The sequence below is a fragment of the Pan paniscus genome, chromosome 6 (assembly GCF_029289425.2).
Source record: "Pan paniscus chromosome 6, NHGRI_mPanPan1-v2.0_pri, whole genome shotgun sequence".
In the NCBI taxonomy this organism is placed as follows: Eukaryota; Metazoa; Chordata; class Mammalia; order Primates; family Hominidae; genus Pan; species Pan paniscus.
This window is the reverse complement of record NC_073255.2, coordinates 36,556,959-36,574,993: the sequence shown is the minus strand read 5'-3', so window position 1 is coordinate 36,574,993 and position 18,035 is coordinate 36,556,959. Positions and strand designations below refer to the sequence as shown.

The following is an 18,035-nucleotide window of genomic DNA, read 5'->3' as shown; positions in this document are numbered from 1 at the left end:
TTACCCTTGCTATAGCTCAAAGAGGATTAGGCTGCCTTCAGCCATAACTCTATCCTGAGGCTTTTGCTAAAACTTTCTGGCCTTTCAAGAAGGTTTATTTTACAATTTTCCCCACCATCCTGACTGAACCCCCACACAATGTGATGATGTTTGGAGGTGGAGCCTTTGGGAGGTAATCAGGTCATGAGGATGGAGCCCTCACAAATGGGATTAATGACCTTATGAAAGAGACCCCAGAGAGCTAGCTTGCTCTGTTTTTACCATAAGAGGGCACAACAAGAAGTCAGCAGTCTGCAACCTGGAAGAGGAAGAGGGCCCTCCCTAGAAGCCAACTGTGCTGGAAACCTCATCTTGGACTTCCAGTCTCTAGAACTGCAAGAAATAAATTTCTGTTGTTTGTAACCCACTCAGTCACAGTACTTTGTTATAGCAGCCCAAGCTGACTAAGCCAAGTGTATTAGTCTTTTCTTGCATTGCTATAAAGAACTACCTGAGACTGAGTAATTTATAAAGAAAAGAGGTTTAATTGGCCCACAGTTCTTCAGGCTGTACAGGAAGCATAGTGTCTTCTTCTGGGGAGGCCTCGGGAAACTTACAGTCATGGCAGAAGGTGAAGGGGGAGCCAGCACTTCATATTGCCAGAGCAGCAGGAAACAGGAGGAGGTGCCGCACACTTTTATATGACCAGATCTCATGAGGAATCACTCAATATCATGAGAACAGTACCAGGGGGAAATCTACCCCCATGATCAAATCACCTCCCACCAGGCCCTACCTCCAACATTGGAGTTTACAACTGGACATGAGATGTGGGATGAGACACAGATCCAAACCATATCAGCAGGCACCTAAATCAACAAATGAACAACAATAAACGAAGAGAATGTATCAACTTAATAGAAGGCTAAAGGAAGACAGAGAAGCAAAGAATAAAGAATGATAAACACAAAACAAAATTAAACAGTAGAAATAAGTCCAAAAATATCAGGAATAACAATAATTGCAAGTGGCTTCAACTTGCTTTTAAAATATAGAGATTATTTGATTAGATAAGAAAGAAAAAATCCAGGTCTATCTTGTTTTTAAGAGATGGCACCCACAGACAGACTTTCATTAAAAGTTTTTTCATAAAAAAACTTTTGCCATACATTAGGTTTGCTAATGCATAGTAAAAGAAATTCTATGCAAAATATAAAGCTAGTTATTTGAAAACCTTCATCCACTTTAACATTTGTGTAGTATTTTATAATGCAAATATTCCAAAAGACATATAATCATTCTCCTATTAATGGTTGTCTTCCACTTTTTGCTATTACAAACAATGCTGAGCATAATGTCGAGCAAGTAAAGCAAGTTGCAACAAGATATATGCTTTCTAATACAATTTATATTGTTTCAAAACATGCAGAAATATTAGATATTTTGTGGATACAAATGCAATAATTTCATACATAAATGCACAGCAATGATAAATACCAAATTCTGGAGGATGGCTTTTCCAGAGGGAAGAGAGGGAAGTATCATAGAGAGGATCTACCGGGTAACTTAATTCTATCTGTGTTAATTTCTTTCAAAAAATGTTTAAGCAAATGTAAAAATTATTAAGATTTTATTAAACTTTATTGAGAGTATGGGTATTTATTATATCATTATTTATACATTTCTGAATGCTTAAATGATTTTATATTAAATATTTTTTTTTTTTTGAGACACAGTCTTGCTCTGTCGCCCAGGCTGGAGTGCAGTGGCACCATCTCGGCTCACTGCAAGCTCCGCCTCCCAGGTTCACGCCATTCTCCTGCCTCAGCTTCCCGAGTAGCTGGGACTACAGGCGCCCGCCACCACACCCGGCTAATTTTTTGTATTTTTAGTGGAGACGGGGTTTCACTGTGTTAGCCAGGATGGTCTCGATCTCCTGACCTCGTGATCTGCCTGCCTCAGCCTCCCAAAGTGCTGAGATTACAGGCATGAGCCACCGCGCCGGGCCCAACCACAGATATTTTAACATTTATTGCATATCTACAAATATCAGGGACAACATTAGGTCCTTAACATGTATTATGTCATTGAATCCTCACAATAACCCTCTAAGGGAGGTACTATTATTTCTATTTCACAGATTAGGAAACTAAGGCACGAAGAGATGAATAGCTTACCCAAAGTTAGCAGGGGGCAGGCCTGTGCTCTTTTCTCTGAAGGTCATTGCCAATGGTTAAAGATTGATTCTAAATAGTCCTCACTGTAACCACTTTTCTTTTGCACTTGTATTCTGCCTGGGAGTGAGATCAAGCTCCATGTACCAATATCAAGCACATTGTTGGGGTGTGGGAGGGATCCTGCACTATCTTTTAAGTGAAGACTCTGGTAAGTGTTCTCTCTGCAACTGTCTTTTACCTGAGTTGATTGAAGGATGGCAGTTGTCACTTACTGTGGACTGGATCGAAGCCTATCCCACTTGATCCAGCTTTGTTATGCAGGAGCTCTATCACCTTGAAGAAATGTATCTTTATAGGCTTCTTCTGAAATTGGCCACTGTTAGTGTGAACAAAGGACATAGGAGCTTCTGAATAGCCTTACATTTCCCATCTTCTCATGCACAAGTGGGAAAATGCACACGTTGAGAAAAATACAGCAAAAGACTTAGCTTGCGTTATCTCCAAAATATGATTCTCCATTGAAACAACTAGAATCATGCCAAGACAAACAAAATGAAAACGAAGAAACACATTAATGATGAGAAAATTTATAACCACATTATAAATGAGAAAATTAAAGATGATCATCACCTTGAGGGAGTTCATTTTTAGTCTATTTTTATATCCTTAGCATTAAATCATGAAGTCACAGGGCATTTGATAGGAAGCCATCGTTTGAAAAAGAGCCGATTTTTCCAGCCTCATTTAAATTGCTCCTTCCCTTTCACCTATTTGTTCAGGGAAAGAAGGCTCAAAAGCTATGTCTCAGTGCCTCCCCATATTATCATGAGACCAGTAGAAATGAGCTAAGATTTTAGCATTTGTGTAAAACAAAGGACTCAAACTTGAAAGCTTGAGAGGAAAGGAACTTGTTGACATTCTTCTCAAGCAAACATGGGCAGCAAAATCTAAATATCAAGACACCGCTGAAGAAAGAGAGAAATATTCGGATCTGTAGATCCCAATCATCATTTCCAGCTTGTGTATATTCAAAGTGATTCATTTATTCTTTAATAAATGGAAGATTTATGAAGGTTACTGAATGTGAAGTAGAGTAGTTTATTCACTCATTAAATATTTCTCACCACCAGTTAATACTGTGATTAAGTTCTGGGGATGCATATACTGCATACCTATCCTCAGGAAGCTGATAGGCAGGATTGAGTTATTTATGGAATAAGGCACAAAGAAGCTCCAAAAAATCCAGGGAATCACTGGCTCAGGAATGGCTTCCAATGAGTGACTCAAATAATTACCATGACTCGGCATAATAAACGCAATATGTCTTAAGAATGAGAAGTGTCCTTGACAGTTTTCTAATGATTTCAAGATTAAAATTCAGGGACTGGAACTCCTTCTGTCTTGGTTGGTTATCTAAGGCATACTTCCCACTGGGATTTCCAGCACTCTTTGTACTTGAGGTTAGGTGTTACTCAAAGTGATTGAATGGGCTGGGCAGGGTGGCTCATGTCTGTAATCCCAGTACTTTGGGAGGCTGAGGTGGGTGGATCACCGTGGTCAGGAGTTTGAGACCATCCTGGCCAACCTGGTGAAACCCCATCTCTACTAAAAATACAAAAAATTATCTGGGTGTGATGTTGCATACCTGTAATCCCAGCTACTACAGAGTCTGAGGCAGGAGAATCACTTAAACCTGAGAGGTTGCAGTGAGCCGAGATTGTGCCACTGCACTCCAGCTTGGGCAACAGATCAAGACTCCATCTTAAAAACAAAAACAAAACCAAAGTGAGTGAATGAACCACCATATTTTTGCATTGCCTAAATGGTTTAGAATGTGGGCTAGCCATTTTTCCTTTGCTTAAAATGGCACATAGTTTCAGCAAAGTGTCTTCCTCAGGTAGCAGAATAGAAATATATGTATATAAAATATATATATATAAATATATATAATGTATATATAATATATATATTTTCACAAATGCAGATTTTAAATAACTGGTCTTTTGTGAATCAAAGTGGTGTATTCTCTGCCAAATATTCACAAATAAATTCATTAAGTTAATCTCTTCATTGTGTGGTGAGATCTTTCATGTAATAAAACCCATCATGTGGGGAATTATGTGACTTTTCTATATTGTAATAAGAAGATCCACCAGGGAGGGCGCTATCACGAGGCAGCAATGATGACCTTTTGTCTTCCTGTGCTGTGTAACAATGATGGCTGTATATCAAATACCTGCAACATTCTGGGCATTGTGTACTGTGCAATGGCACATGGGTACTGCATATGCATATTCCCATTTATATTTCCTTCACCACAACCATGGAAGGCAGTTACTATTCTCATTTTAAAAAAGGAAGAAAGAAAACCAAACCCTGAGTGCTAGAACAGATTATTTACTTAGGATTTCACAGCTAGTAATAGCTTAGCTCTGTGACGTGCCCCAAGCCCATGGTTTTTTTCATAAGACCACCCACCTCTCCCAAAAGCCTCTCCATGGGCTCATTTTCCTGTCACAGACCTTAGCACTAAGATCCTGTCTTAGATCTATTCTTAGTTTAAGAATAGATTATCACCTTAGACAACACTACATCTAATGCCCATGGTAAGAGAGTAATTTTCTCTCATACCATGGGTTAAGTTTGCTAAATTGTGTTTCTACAATCTTAGCACATGGCTGAGGGTTGGGCATTCCCAGACAACAGGAACAGGGAGCAGGTTGGCCGCCCCATTATCCTTCTAAAGCTAAGTATAAACCAAGTTGCTCTCAAAACAGACTCAGTCCCAAAGCCAGTGGTTTTCAAGCCTGGTCACACATTAGGATAACTGGGCGTTACAAACATACTGATGTTTGGGCTCCACTCCAGGGTGATCAATTACTTCAGAGACTCAGGGGGTAAGGCTTGGGCATCAGTACTTTTCAAAGCTCCCCAAGCAATCTGATGTGCACCCGGGATTGAGAACCACCAGTGGGAGAAAACAACTTCAGGTTGCATGGAAGGTAGCAAAACTACATGGTTTATCTGTTTTCTATGGATGCATATCCCTCTGGGGATCTGGAAATGCTGGTTGGGTCATCTTTCCATACCAGACTAGTGGCCGTTTGGTTCAGACAGGATCAACTCAGCTCCTTCTAAATAGCTTCTCAGACTGCAAGCTTTCCTGTCCCCTGCATTCTTTGCTCTGTGTGATGAAAAAATGGGAGCCATAGAGAATTCAGCATTCTCACTTTCTTGAGGTAAAGTCCTTGGAGAATCTGGGTCTTTAAAAATGTAGGTAATGGGGACAGGCTTGGTGGCTCACACCTGTAATCCCAGCACTTTGGGAGGCCGAGATGGGCAGATCACTTGAGGTCAGGAGTTCGAGACCACTCTGGCCACCATGGTGAAACCCCATTTCTACTAAAAATACAAAAATTATCTAGGCGTGGTGGGATGCTTCTGTAATCCCAGCTACTCAGGAGGCTGAGGTGGGAGATCACTTGAACCCAGGAGGTGGAGTTTGCAGTGACCCGGGATGGCGCCACTGCACTCCAGGCTGGGTGACAGAGCGAGACTCCATCTCAAAAAAATAAAAAATGTAGATAATGGGCTTAATCATTCTAGTTTTTAACATGAAATATACCTTGAAGAGTTTAAGAATAGATTATCACCTTAGACGACACTACATCTAACGCACATGGCACGAAAGTAATTTTTTGGTTGGGTTAAAGTTGCTTAATTGTATTTCTACAAAAGGAAAGGCTCTTATTAATGTGGCCTCACTATAAGGCTTTTGTGTCTTAGAGAGGCAAATAAATTCCCTAGTTGGGAAAGCATGCTGCTACTAAATTGTCCCGGCACTTGCAAATCTTCTAGATAGTTCCTAAATGTCTTCATCTGAGGAAAGGGATGGAAATTGATACTGAATGAGCACCTACTATGTGTCAGCACTGTGCTGGCTGTTTTCACATGTATGATATATTTTTATTCTTACCATTGCCCTGTGAAGTGAGTGTTATTATTTCCATTTTTTTAAATGGAAAACTGAAATAAAGTGTCCAAGTCCTATGGGGACAGTGCCAGAACTGAATCTGGCCAGCTTCCAAGGATGGTGAGGAGTTGCAAATAGCTCGTGGAAGATAAAGAATGAGAGGATTGGAGAGATGAAGACAGTAGTTTTGAAACTCCAGTACAGTAAAATTATCTGAAGAGCTTAAACAATTCCTGAAGGCTTAGTCCTACCCTCATAGATTCTGCTTTAAGTGATTTGGGGTACAAATTGAGCACTAAGAGTTTTAAAAGCTATGTGGTTCCCATATGCAGCCAGGATTGAGAACCACCAAGTTAAAGAGTCCTGGAGCTTGCCTGGCTAGACTCCACTGGCCTAGAGTTTTGGAATACTTGTTAATATTCCAGTCTGGCAGAAGGGAGGGAAAAGATGAAAGCAGTTATTTAAGAGAACTCTTTAAATCAGGACCTTAATGTAGTTACTTCCTGAGCCATTGCCACAAACTATTTTAAAGTGGGGTTAGGGGATGACTTAATTTGTTTACAGGGAAGCAAGATTATTGCTTCAAAATTATTGATTATTCAAGGGTATTCAATAATCCAGTATATGACACAGGTATATACCTAAATGTTAATAATATAAATGAGATACAATTTTGACTTGACTCTTTTATTATTGGTAGTTATTATAACTTACTCTGCATTTTGGTACAAGATTATTTTAGATACGGGAGGATAGGAGGAAGGGTGTGAATTCAGATTGCATGTGTGTGAATCCAGAATCAAGACTCCTTTGTGCTAACTGTGTGACTTTGGCCAGTTACTTTAGCTCTCTAAGCCTCAGTTTCCTCACCCAAAGAGGGAGTGATAATAGTACTTGCCTCGTAGGATTGTAGTAAAGATTCAAAGTTAAATTCTTATCATTGTGCCCAGTACATAGTATCAGCTATTACAATGATTTTACCACAGCAGTTCCTGAAATGAAAATCACAGCATCAAATCTCATATTGTCCCATCCTCAGTGGGGCTCACGTTAACATTCCAGTCCCTTGCAGTTCAAAACTCCTGGATGGTTTTTGTGCATTTTGATAAGGGCTTTCTACCACAAACAGATACTGATTTTAGAAATAGAATGTATAGTAGAGTTTTTTCCTTCATGTAACATAACATTTAAGTGGCAATAAATGATTATTTTAATTTTGTTAGTTTAGTATATGTGGTTTGGTGTGTGTGTGTGTGTGTGTACACATTGCAGATAGAAAGTGTCTATAGGAGGAAGTGCTTTTTCCAAATGTCATATCATAGCATTATGTTTGAAAGAGAAAAAACAGATATCCAACACTTATTTTTGTTTAAAACTAAGGCTGCCAATATTAGAATTTACTCAAAAGCTCCAAGTAGACCAAATTATTGCCATTTGAGGTGATGCTCACCTGAAGAGGTTCAGAAAACCTCCACCTGAAGATACTGCTGCACTGCAGTGTGGGGTTCCAAAGGTCACACTGAAGTCACAGTGGATTGAAAGGACCAAGGCCAGTGCTATGGGAAATCATATTGAACTCAAGGGAATGAGGCCAGACCCAAGCGTGGATGAGGACTAGCGACTGTTCTCTCTTGATTGCTCTCACTTAGTGGAAAACAACAGGGTATACTGGGTTAATGACTTGATATAGTGTGATACCATATGATAAGAAATTAATTCCATTTTTCTGAAGGCATTTTCACTCTATAAGATGCCCTTGATAAAAAGGAGCTATTTAGCCAAATAAAATTGAGAGAAACTACACGCTATTGGCTGTTCTCAGGGATTCTTAATAGATGTTAGCATTATTTAAGGTGCTGGTAAGTCCTGGTGTGAAGATACTAGTTTAACTCAGTTAAATTTGATTGAGGAAACCCTCTCCCCACAACCACACCTATTACACAGCTTTGTTGAAGGGCACTTTGGTTTCCAGTAGACTAATATAAATAATCCTAATAGCTGTATTCGATATATGAATAAATTTGAACCTGTTTCCTGGAGAAAAATAATTCTGTACAACTGTTTCCCATACCAAAACAAAAAAGTAGCCACGAAGAAAAATGATGAGAGAGAGAGAGAAAGAGAGAATGGAGAGAGAGAGACAGAGAGAGATAGAGAGAACAAAAGATAGGCTGGCTGTGGCAGTGAAAGGGGAGAAAATCATAGATACCTTTGGGAGAAATTGTTATATTTATGAAAAATAATTAAACAATTGAGAGTTAAAACTCCTAAAAGAGCATTGCTTTTATGAAAATCAAACATGGAGCATAATTATAAAATAAAGGATGGTGATGTGTCAATTTTTGGCTTGAACTTTTGTTTTTCTAAGCATGTTTAAAAGTAATATAGATAATTTTCCCAAGTTTAGGTACTGTGCTGAGATATGTGCCTTTGTCACAATCTTCATTAACTAATTAGATCATTTTCTCCAAGCAAATTGTTCTAAGAGATGAGGCCAGACTTTTTTTAAAGTATCCCCAAGGGGAAGAAGTGTCCAACTTGCTGATAATCAACCATTTATTTGTGGCAGGGGTGGGGATCCAGGTTTGGTTCTTCTCCACTAGGGGTCGGGGATTGTACGACTGGTTGGATTCAGCTGTGGGAAGTGCCCAGTCATTGAAAGGAGGAGGGTCGGACCCCTTCCAATAGTTTAGGTATAGCCAGACAATTAATGAGGGTACCCTCAGAAGGCCATACCAGGACCCCAGAAGAATGGTCCACATTAAATTCAAGATGGTGCCCTCATGCCTGGCTCTGGTGTTTTGCTCTGTCACCAAATCACAATCCATTGCAGAGGGGAAAGGCAATGAATGCATACAAAACAGCAATGTACGAAATTTTCCTTTATCCCACATTTTGAGTGAGGGTGACAGCAGCCATATAAGTATTTCCACAAACTCAGTGGGGAGTCTACCTATATCAGCAGGTTCAACTCTATTTGCAGTGACTCCAGTGGCAAGGAGAGGTTTTGTTCTGACAATCAGAATCCCAGCAAATGGTAAATGTTTCTTCATGCTGAGAAGTGGGAAATTCAGTAATACTTTGGCTGAGTTCCTGCTGAGTAGTGAAATAGAATGAATATGGAGAGGGACTGTGACTTGAAGAGCAGTGAATCAGCTGGCCCAGACATTGCAACAATCTGCTTTTAAGCTGAAGCCCTCTCCCCTTTCTACACCATTCTCCAGGGTAACGGCACTGCTTTTATGTTTGTTCCTAGGGAATTTGATGCCATAATTTCTTGTTTACCCTAAGAAACAGAATTAAGCACTCTGAGATCTAATAAACAAACCTATAATAATATAGAAGAATATATATTACTATGTAACAACAGAGCCATTTGCTGCAACTCTTTACTTCACGTTAGGATATTGCAATGGGTGAAGTTGGCATGGGTATTAAGGAGCTTGTAGCCATAGCATAATTTATACCTGAACACTTTTTATTTCTGTGAGTGAGTTAAAAGTTTCGAAGGATCTTATTAGAATGGAAGCCCTATAAAGGCAGGGATTTCTGTCTGTTCTGTTCACTGTTATATCAATAGCACACAATAGGTACTCTAAGAAGTGGGTGAATAAATATTTTTGAAGGCTTTTATGAGGCATACTTGGGAGTATGGGTACCTCATAAGTATTTTAAAAAGAGAAGTAGCATAATTTTTTTTAAATTTTTTTTTACCATTTTTAAAATTATACTTTAAGTTCTAGGGTACATGTGCACAATGTGCAGGTTTGTTACATACGTATACATGCGCCATATTGGTGTGCTGCACCCATTAACTCATCATTTACATTAGGTATATCTCCTAATGCTATCCTTCTGCCTCCCGCCACCCCATGACAGGCCCTGGTGTGTGATGTTCCCCTTCTCGTGCCCAAGTGTTCTCATTGTTCAATTCCCACCTATGACTAAGAACATGCAGTGTTTGGTTTTTTGTCCTTGCAATAGTTTGCTCAGAATGATGGTTTCCAGCTTCATCCATGTCCCTACAAAGGACATGAACTCATCCTTTTTTATGGCTGCATAGTATTCCATGGTGTATATGTGCCACATTTTCTTAATTCAGTCTATCATTGATGGACATTTGGGTTGGTTCCAAGTCTTCGCTATTGTGAATAGTGCTGCAATAAACATACGTGTGCATGTGTCTTTATAGCAGCATGATTTATAATCCTTTGGGTATATACCCAGTAATGGGATGGCTGGGTCAAGTGGTATTTCTAGTTCTAGATTCTTGAGGAATTGCCACACTGTCTTCCACAATGGTTGAACTAGTTTACAGTCCCACCAACAGTGTAAAAGTGTTCATATTTCTCCATATCCTCTCCAGCACCTGTTGTTTCCTGACTTTTTAATGATCGCCATTCTAACTGGTGTGAGATGGTATCTCATTGTGGTTTTGATTTGCATTTCTCTGATGGCCAGTGATGAAGTTAATCTGTATGCTGTGAAAAATGTACTCAGCTATGGCTTGTCTGAGATGTCTAGTACTAAGGTCCAAGGTGAACTTGGTTTGACTGATTTTCTCTCAGGTGTGATTTTGTAGAATAACTCTGATAGATGATTCTATAGAAGAAATATTTACTAGTATGTTTCTTTTTTAAAAGTTACATGACTGGAACATGATCATCATAGAAAAATTAGAAAGTATAAACAACCAAAGAGACAAAATAGCCATGTTTATGCTACTCAGAGATAACCACTGCTATGATTTAAATATATGTTCTTCCAGATTTTCCTATGCACATATGTTTATATTTTCTAGTAATGAGGTTAGATAATATATCCTGCTTTTTCATTTAACACCATTACATGAACCTCTATTTTTGTTAGTAGTCATCTGTATCATCTTTCCGTAGTATCACAGTAGCATATTCTAAGAATGGACCAGAATTTAACCAATTCCCTATGATTGTTCATTTAAGTTGTTTCTCATCTTTTGTTTGGTCACAAGCACCATGCATGTCCCTGTTATTGGAAGAGATGTGCAGAGCTGGTTTTTCACAAGGAAGCCTCAGGCATTGGACAGATGGGTCCCTGACCTTGGCCCTTCCAGCAGATCCACCGTGTGTCCTGCTCCTGCACTGGCTTTTTCAGTGACAGTGGAGGAGCCTGCAGGGAAAGCCAGTGAGCAAGGGTTCAACTGGCTCTGTTTCCTTGCACTTTCACCTAGTTATTATATCTCATCTGTTTTTGATGATCATTTGACTTGTTTTCACCTTTATTCATGTTGACATTATCTCACTGACCAAACACTTTCCAGCAGAACCTAGAAGGGATGAGGTGGGGGCTGGCACAGAGAGGAGCAGGGGGAGGAAAAGTCAATGAGTATTTTACCTTCTATGTCTAGATCTGCAGATTAGATGCTGTCCTTATTATTATTAATTATTATTATTATCTGAAGTTCCTGCTTTATTTAAATTTCCCTACTTGTTACCCAGTGTCATTTTTCTGTCCCAGGGTCCCATCCAGGATAACCCATTACTTTTAGTCATCAACTTTCCTTAGACTTTTCTTGGATGTGACAGTTCCTCAGACTTCCCTAATTTTTGGTGACTTTGACAGCTTTGAGGAATACCTGTCAGATATTTTGTAGAATATCTCTCAATTGGAATTTATTTGATATTCTTCATTTTTAGAATGGGGTTACATATTTTTGGGAGGAAGACTCCAGAAGTAAAGTTATATTTTCATCACAAAATATTAATTTTCATCACATGCCACTGGTGTCAACCTTGATCTCCTGGAAGAAGTGTTTACTAGATTTCTCTATATAAAGTTACTCTTTTGTCTCATATATTTATTTATTTATAAGAAGGAGTCTTGCTGTGTCACCAAGACTGGAGTGCAAGGGTACCATCTTGGCTCACTTCAACCTCCACCTCCCAGGTTCAAGCGATTCTCCTGCCTGAGCCTCCTGAGTAGCTGGGATTACAGGTGTTTGCACCAACCACCACACCCAGCTAATTTTTGTGTTTTTAGTAGAGATGGGGTTTCACCATGTTGGTCAGGCTGGTCTCAAACTCCTGGCCTCCAGTGATCTGCCAGCCTCGGCCTCCCAAAGTGCTGGGATTACAGGCATGAGCCACCGTGCCAAGCCTGTCTCTTATTTTAGTCTGTACTTTTTGGAAGGATGTCACTTTGTCCAATCCATACTAAGGGCTCCTTCTCCTTAAGGGAGGCATATGTGTATAAATTATTCTCCCACAATTATTTATTTATTCAATCATTTATTTATATCAGTGTGGACTCATGGATATTTATTTTACACTTCGGGTTAAAATGCAATACTGCCTTGTTTATTTTGTTGCTCAATTTGATTCAATTTTGATCATTCAGTAGATCTTTCATTCAGGGCTCCTTTGTCTATTGTTGTATTTGTTTTTTGTTTTGTTTTGTTTTTTTTTTTTGAACACTTCAAATTTTCTGGCTGTACAAGATGCTTCAGGTACTTCTTGTATATTTTGTGTCCGAGTTCTGGAATCAGTCATTTCTGCAAGGAGCCCTGGTTTCTGCTATTAGCAAATGGTTTTAGAAACCAAGATCAGGGCAGTAGATGTGCTTATTGCTGCTGAGACTTCTAGATTTGTAGTGACTTCGTTGGTCCTAGACCCCCTCCCCTTCAGCTGATAGAGCAAGAAAATACATGTGTGAATGCCAACTCATGTACATACACATATCTATAAGTATTTTATATATAATCACCTGTATCTCTATTAAGCTAAATATTAATTCATATTGATATATCCAAGTTCATTACCACATGGACCATTCTAACCTCCTCCAACATTTCTCACCATCCACCCTCTGTTTACATAATTGTTGAATTCTGGTATACATGTAGAGTGGTCTTAGAATTGATAACCAATAGCCCCATGGGAAACAATTTTATCAGCTAGAATAGAGTGCTTGTGTACAGCTTCTTCGGCCTTTAGTCTTGCAGATTCTGTTCATATACAAGGTTACTTCGATGACCATCTTGTCCCCCACTCTTCAGTGAGGTTGTTTCCTACATTGGCAATGCATTTACATTGTCTTGTTACAATTTGCATTTCATTCTAGGATTCCTCCGACCTCTTAAATAGTTTTTTTATTTGCATACATTAAGGATTATTCTATGTGCTATAAAGTTGTATGGGTCTTGACAAATGTGTAGTGTCATATATACACCACTACAGTATTGTATGCGAGAGTTTCACTGCCCTAGAAATTCCCTGTGCTTCACCTATTTAACCATCCCTCCTCTTTCCAAACGCCTGACAATCTCTGATGTTTTTATCATCTCTATAGTTATGTCCTTTGAAGAATGTCGTATAAGTGGAATCATATGCTATACAGCCTTTACAGACTGACTTCTTTCACTTAGCAATATGTATTTAAGATTCATTCATGTCTTTCCATAGCTTGATAGTTAATTTGCTTTTTATCACAATGAATAATATTCCATTGTATAAATGTATCACAATTTGTTTATCCACTCAACTATTGAAGGACATCTTAGTTGCTTCCAGCTTTTGGCACTTATGAATAAAGATTCTACAAAAATTCATGTGTGGGTTTTTATGTGGACATACACTTTCCATCAATTGGGTAAATACCCAGGATGCACAATTGCTGCATTGCATGGTAAGACTATGTCTAGCTTCATAAGAAACGGTCAAACTGTCTTCCAAAGTGGCTGTACCATTTTGCATTCCAATCAGCAAGAATGGGAGTTCCCATTACTTTACATCCTTGCCAGCAATTGGTGTTGTCAAGTTTTTTAGATTTTAGCATTGTGGAGGTGTGTAGTAGCATATAGTTGTTTTAATTTGAAATTCTCTAATTGTTGAGCATTTTTTCCTATGCTTATTTGACACGTATATCTTCCTTGGTGTGAAGTCTGTTCAGATATTTTGCCCATTTTAAAATTGGGTTGTTTCTTTTTCTTGAGCTTTAAGAATTCTTTTTGTATTTTGAATACAAGATCTTTATATGTGTTTTATAAATATTTTCTTAATGATGCACTTTTAAGTATCCCTTGGGGATTGAGTGCCACTTTCCAAACACTAAAAGCTTACATACAATGCTAAATGCTGTTAATGATATACCTGTGTTCACCTTGTTTGCTTTGCTGTTCCCAGAAATGACCCCAATGCTTCCTCTCACTCCCTTAACCCCATCCATTCATTGTCAAAGGACCTTTATGTACAGCAGTTGTCACTGTATCTCTAGAAATTTCTTCCATTTATTTATTTTAACTGAATGACCAAGGTGGTAACGTGCTTATTCATCTATCTGCCATAAGGTTTCCAGGGAGAATCCAACCTGCTTCTTTCCTGGTTTTGGAGGAAACAAACAGCTCTAGAGGAAGTTGCTCACAATATTTAGGTTGTGGCATGTCGTGGGTGAGGCTAACCCTTGTCTGTCTTCCTTTCCATGGCCGCCAGTCATCAAGCCTCCTTTGCGTCATTTTAAATGCCCTGCTTACGCATCTAGCTCCTATGCACCTTCAGTCTCAAAGAAAACTGATGAGCATCCTGCAAGGTACAAGATGCTGGATCAGAGGATCAAAATGAAAAAGATTCAGAACATCTCACATAACTGGAACAGAAAATAGGCCGAGGGGAAGAAGAGAGGGAGTGAAGGAGGGTCTACCTATCTGCTTCTCAGCACCCACTGGCCACAGCAGGACACACCTCCAAGACCCTTGGAGGCTGTTGGAGCAGGTACTATCCTGGTTGACTCCACCAAGGTGAAATGAAAGTTGTATGTGATTTTCCTCTTTGTTGTTCTTGTATAGACTTATCAATTGCTGTGTGTGGGATCAGCCCAGACTCCAGCAACAAACTAGCAAGAGGGGTGTTTTTATGGTATAAGTCTCCAAAAGTCTAAATTGGACCAAAATTAAAATGACACAAACTTAAAAAAAAATAAAATTCCTCTCATTGCCACTTTTTTCAATCTCTAAAAGTTACGTGCCCCCAAAAGAATATTGGTTTAATAATCATCATATTTAAGAAATGCACTGATAAAAACATATTTTCCAATTTTAAATACACCTATTTAAAATGTAAATACACTTATTTAAAATTCAAGTAAATATGTAACTATCAAAGTAAATGTATTAAAAACAGAAGTTGTGCTTCTGAATGTAAAAATATTAAAAGGAAGAGAAGACTGATGAATTGTTGTATTCATGGACATTTCAGAATTCATGCTTATAAAGCAAATCCAAGTTAAAAAACAAAAAAAGATTTTTGTGCCTCATGAAGATTGTGCCTCATGCCCAATAACCTCATGTACTTTGAAGGATTTGAAGGTTTGCAAGAGATGCATTTGGCTTCATTTTCCTCTAATCTTTTACTTCTACCCCTAGTAGATGATACTAAAAATCTTGCCTTGAAGACTGCAGGTTTAGGAGTCATTGCAAAAGATGTCAGTTTGATTTTGTGGTCCTAGGCCAAGAGGGTGTAAAATACTGAGCCTAGTTTAAATTCTTTATTTTCAGATTGTTCTGGACTGAAAATAAAGAATTTAAACTAGGCTAGAGATGCCTTTAAGTTACATTTCAGATCCTCTTCACAGCACGCTACATATCTAAAGCCCTTGAGATCCTGATTGTTCTCACAGTTGTTGGTGGAATCCATAGCTTTATAACTCACCTTTTTTTATGGTGGCGTTGTTAGCCCTTCTGTGTCTCTCCCTAGAATTTTTACTTCAGGACTAAAATCACAGAAGTAGCAAGGAAAGGCTCAAGACTAGAGATAGCTTTCAATCTCTTCAGAAATAGCCTGGTGCAGTGAGAAAACTAGGTTTGTTTTCAGGCCAGTCTGATCTTCATCCTATTCTGTCTATAACTAGTTGCAGGTCCTTGCCCGGATGGCATAATTTTTTGATGCCTCCATTTGCTTAACTAGAAACTAGGATTCATATACACACTCTGCACTTTGTATTGAAGATTAATGATAATGTAGGTTTTGGTTGCTGTGGCTGAGCCTGGCCAGTAATAGGTGCATAACAGAAGTAGCTAAGAGCATTTCATAATCAGGATGAACTCTCCAGGACAGCCCTACAAAGAAGGAGCTGTTTGTTTCCGGATGGCCTCGACCTTCCAGGCTTGATTGTAAGGAGTTTAGTGTCCTCTCCTTCTCTCATTCCCTGCAGTTCGTTTCCAATAAACTGCAGTTATTCAAGTTGAGCAAGTTCTGGAATTTAGTGCCTACCATGCTATTGAGCAGTTTATTTATAATGTGCTTTATGATGATACTTCAGAGAAATTTAATTGCTATACAAAAAGATGAATCATTGTGACTTTTCGTTAAGGAGGCGATTGCAATTCTTTGCTCCCTGCCTGGTGCCTGGGTTAGAAGGCCCTTCTGCAGGCTGGTAGTGTCTGTTCCACCTGGATTAGGTTAACTCAACAGGTAATTCCTATCTGTTTATACACAGATGCTTTAGCGCTTGCTGTACAAAGTCATTTGGCTACACACTGAGGAGGCCCATGGGAGTAGTAGCCTCCTCAAATAATGTTCCCTACCTATCTGTCAATACCTTCCATCTTAGGTATTGAGAATTTAATGAGGCTGTGTTTTCTTGGCTGTGCTTCTTGATGTTGGAAGCCATGTTCCTGGGGAGCAAATCTGTATTCTTTTCTCCTAAGATGTGAGTTTTTTTCAACCTTTGCTAATATTTTAATGGAGCAAATGTACAAATGTTGAGATTTTGCACTGCTTATAAAATGCCTACCATGTTTTTTGCATAATGGATTGTATAGAAATGCAGATTATATTCTTACAGCAAATAAAAAGATACTTTTAACAGACTTTCTTGTATGTGAGCCATTTTCTTCTCTGAAATTCCGGGATGTTAGATGTTAGCTAAATTTGCTGCTGTTCAGCCCTGAACATCTTGTCAAGGTGAATAGTATAACTTACCCATTTCAATTTTCTTCCTTATTGTTTAGGTGGTAGTTCATTTTTTAACCTTTTTCTCCCTATACACCCAGTAAATAAATTTGTTAATATAAATAACCCATAATAGAGTTAAGTCAGCAGGTGAACACCTGTATTATCAACTCAGTTTATATCATTCCAGACCAAGCTATCTTGCTAGTGGTTAAGAATTGGGACTTTGCCCAGCTACTCAGGAGGCTGAGGCAGGAGAATGGTGTGAACCTTGGAGGCAGAGCTTGCAGTGAGCCGAGATCACGCCGCTGCATTCCAGCCTGGGCGACAGAGCGAGACTCCGTCTCAAAAAACAAAATAAAACAAAACAAAAATAAAACAATTGGAACTTTGGAGTTTAGAAAAACTTACAATTAAATCCTGACACTGCCTTTTGTTTGCTCTGGGAGCTTTACTAAATTGCATAATATCTCTAAGCTTTAGTTTCTTTAGCTGTAAATTGAGAATAATAAGAATACCTGACTCATTATAGCACAGGGCTGGCCTTACAGCAAGGGCTCAATAAATATTAGCTATTATTTCTTGGACAGAGAGTGGAGTATGGTAAAAAGAAGTTAGGCCCTGAGTTCAAGGGTAATGTCCCTTACTAATTCCATGACATCAGGTAGATAATCTCCAACTTCAGTAAAAAGGAGTTAATTTCACCATGTATTACCCATTTAGCTATTCCCACAGGCACCAGCTTCTGACATCCCCACCTCCAACAATTTCTCCATCTGTATCCCCACGCCCTTGGCCTCCTTGGGCCTTCATCTACTGTGGCCGTCTCTTGCCCTCATGACTGACTAGGACTCTCCCACAACCTCCCTCAGACTTACTTCCTGCAACCACTGCCCTTCACTCTGTTCCTATTTACCCTATCTCCTTCTCCACACACAATTAATTGCTTTATTCTTCCAAATTTCCACTAACACAAGTCAACTG

The 18,035-nt window shown here is 39.0% G+C and overlaps 1 protein-coding gene across 8 annotated transcripts in view; it reads left to right on the top strand.

The window, feature by feature from the left end:
* PDE1C (phosphodiesterase 1C) overlaps positions 1 to 18,035 on the top strand; it is a 799,595-nt gene that overhangs the window by 660,715 nt on the left and 120,845 nt on the right. For 5 of the 8 annotated variants that reach the window (XM_034963889.3, XM_063605670.1, XM_003833397.6 and 2 more), the window contains exon 19: positions 14,595 to 16,969. The exons of the other annotated variants lie outside the window; for them this stretch is intronic. In XM_034963889.3, coding sequence (XP_034819780.2) covers positions 14,595 to 14,764 — 170 coding nt within the window. In that variant the 3' untranslated portion in view covers positions 14,765 to 16,969. Of the gene's footprint in view, positions 1 to 14,594; positions 16,970 to 18,035 lie in introns of those variants that run through there. 8 annotated transcript variants of the gene reach the window in all.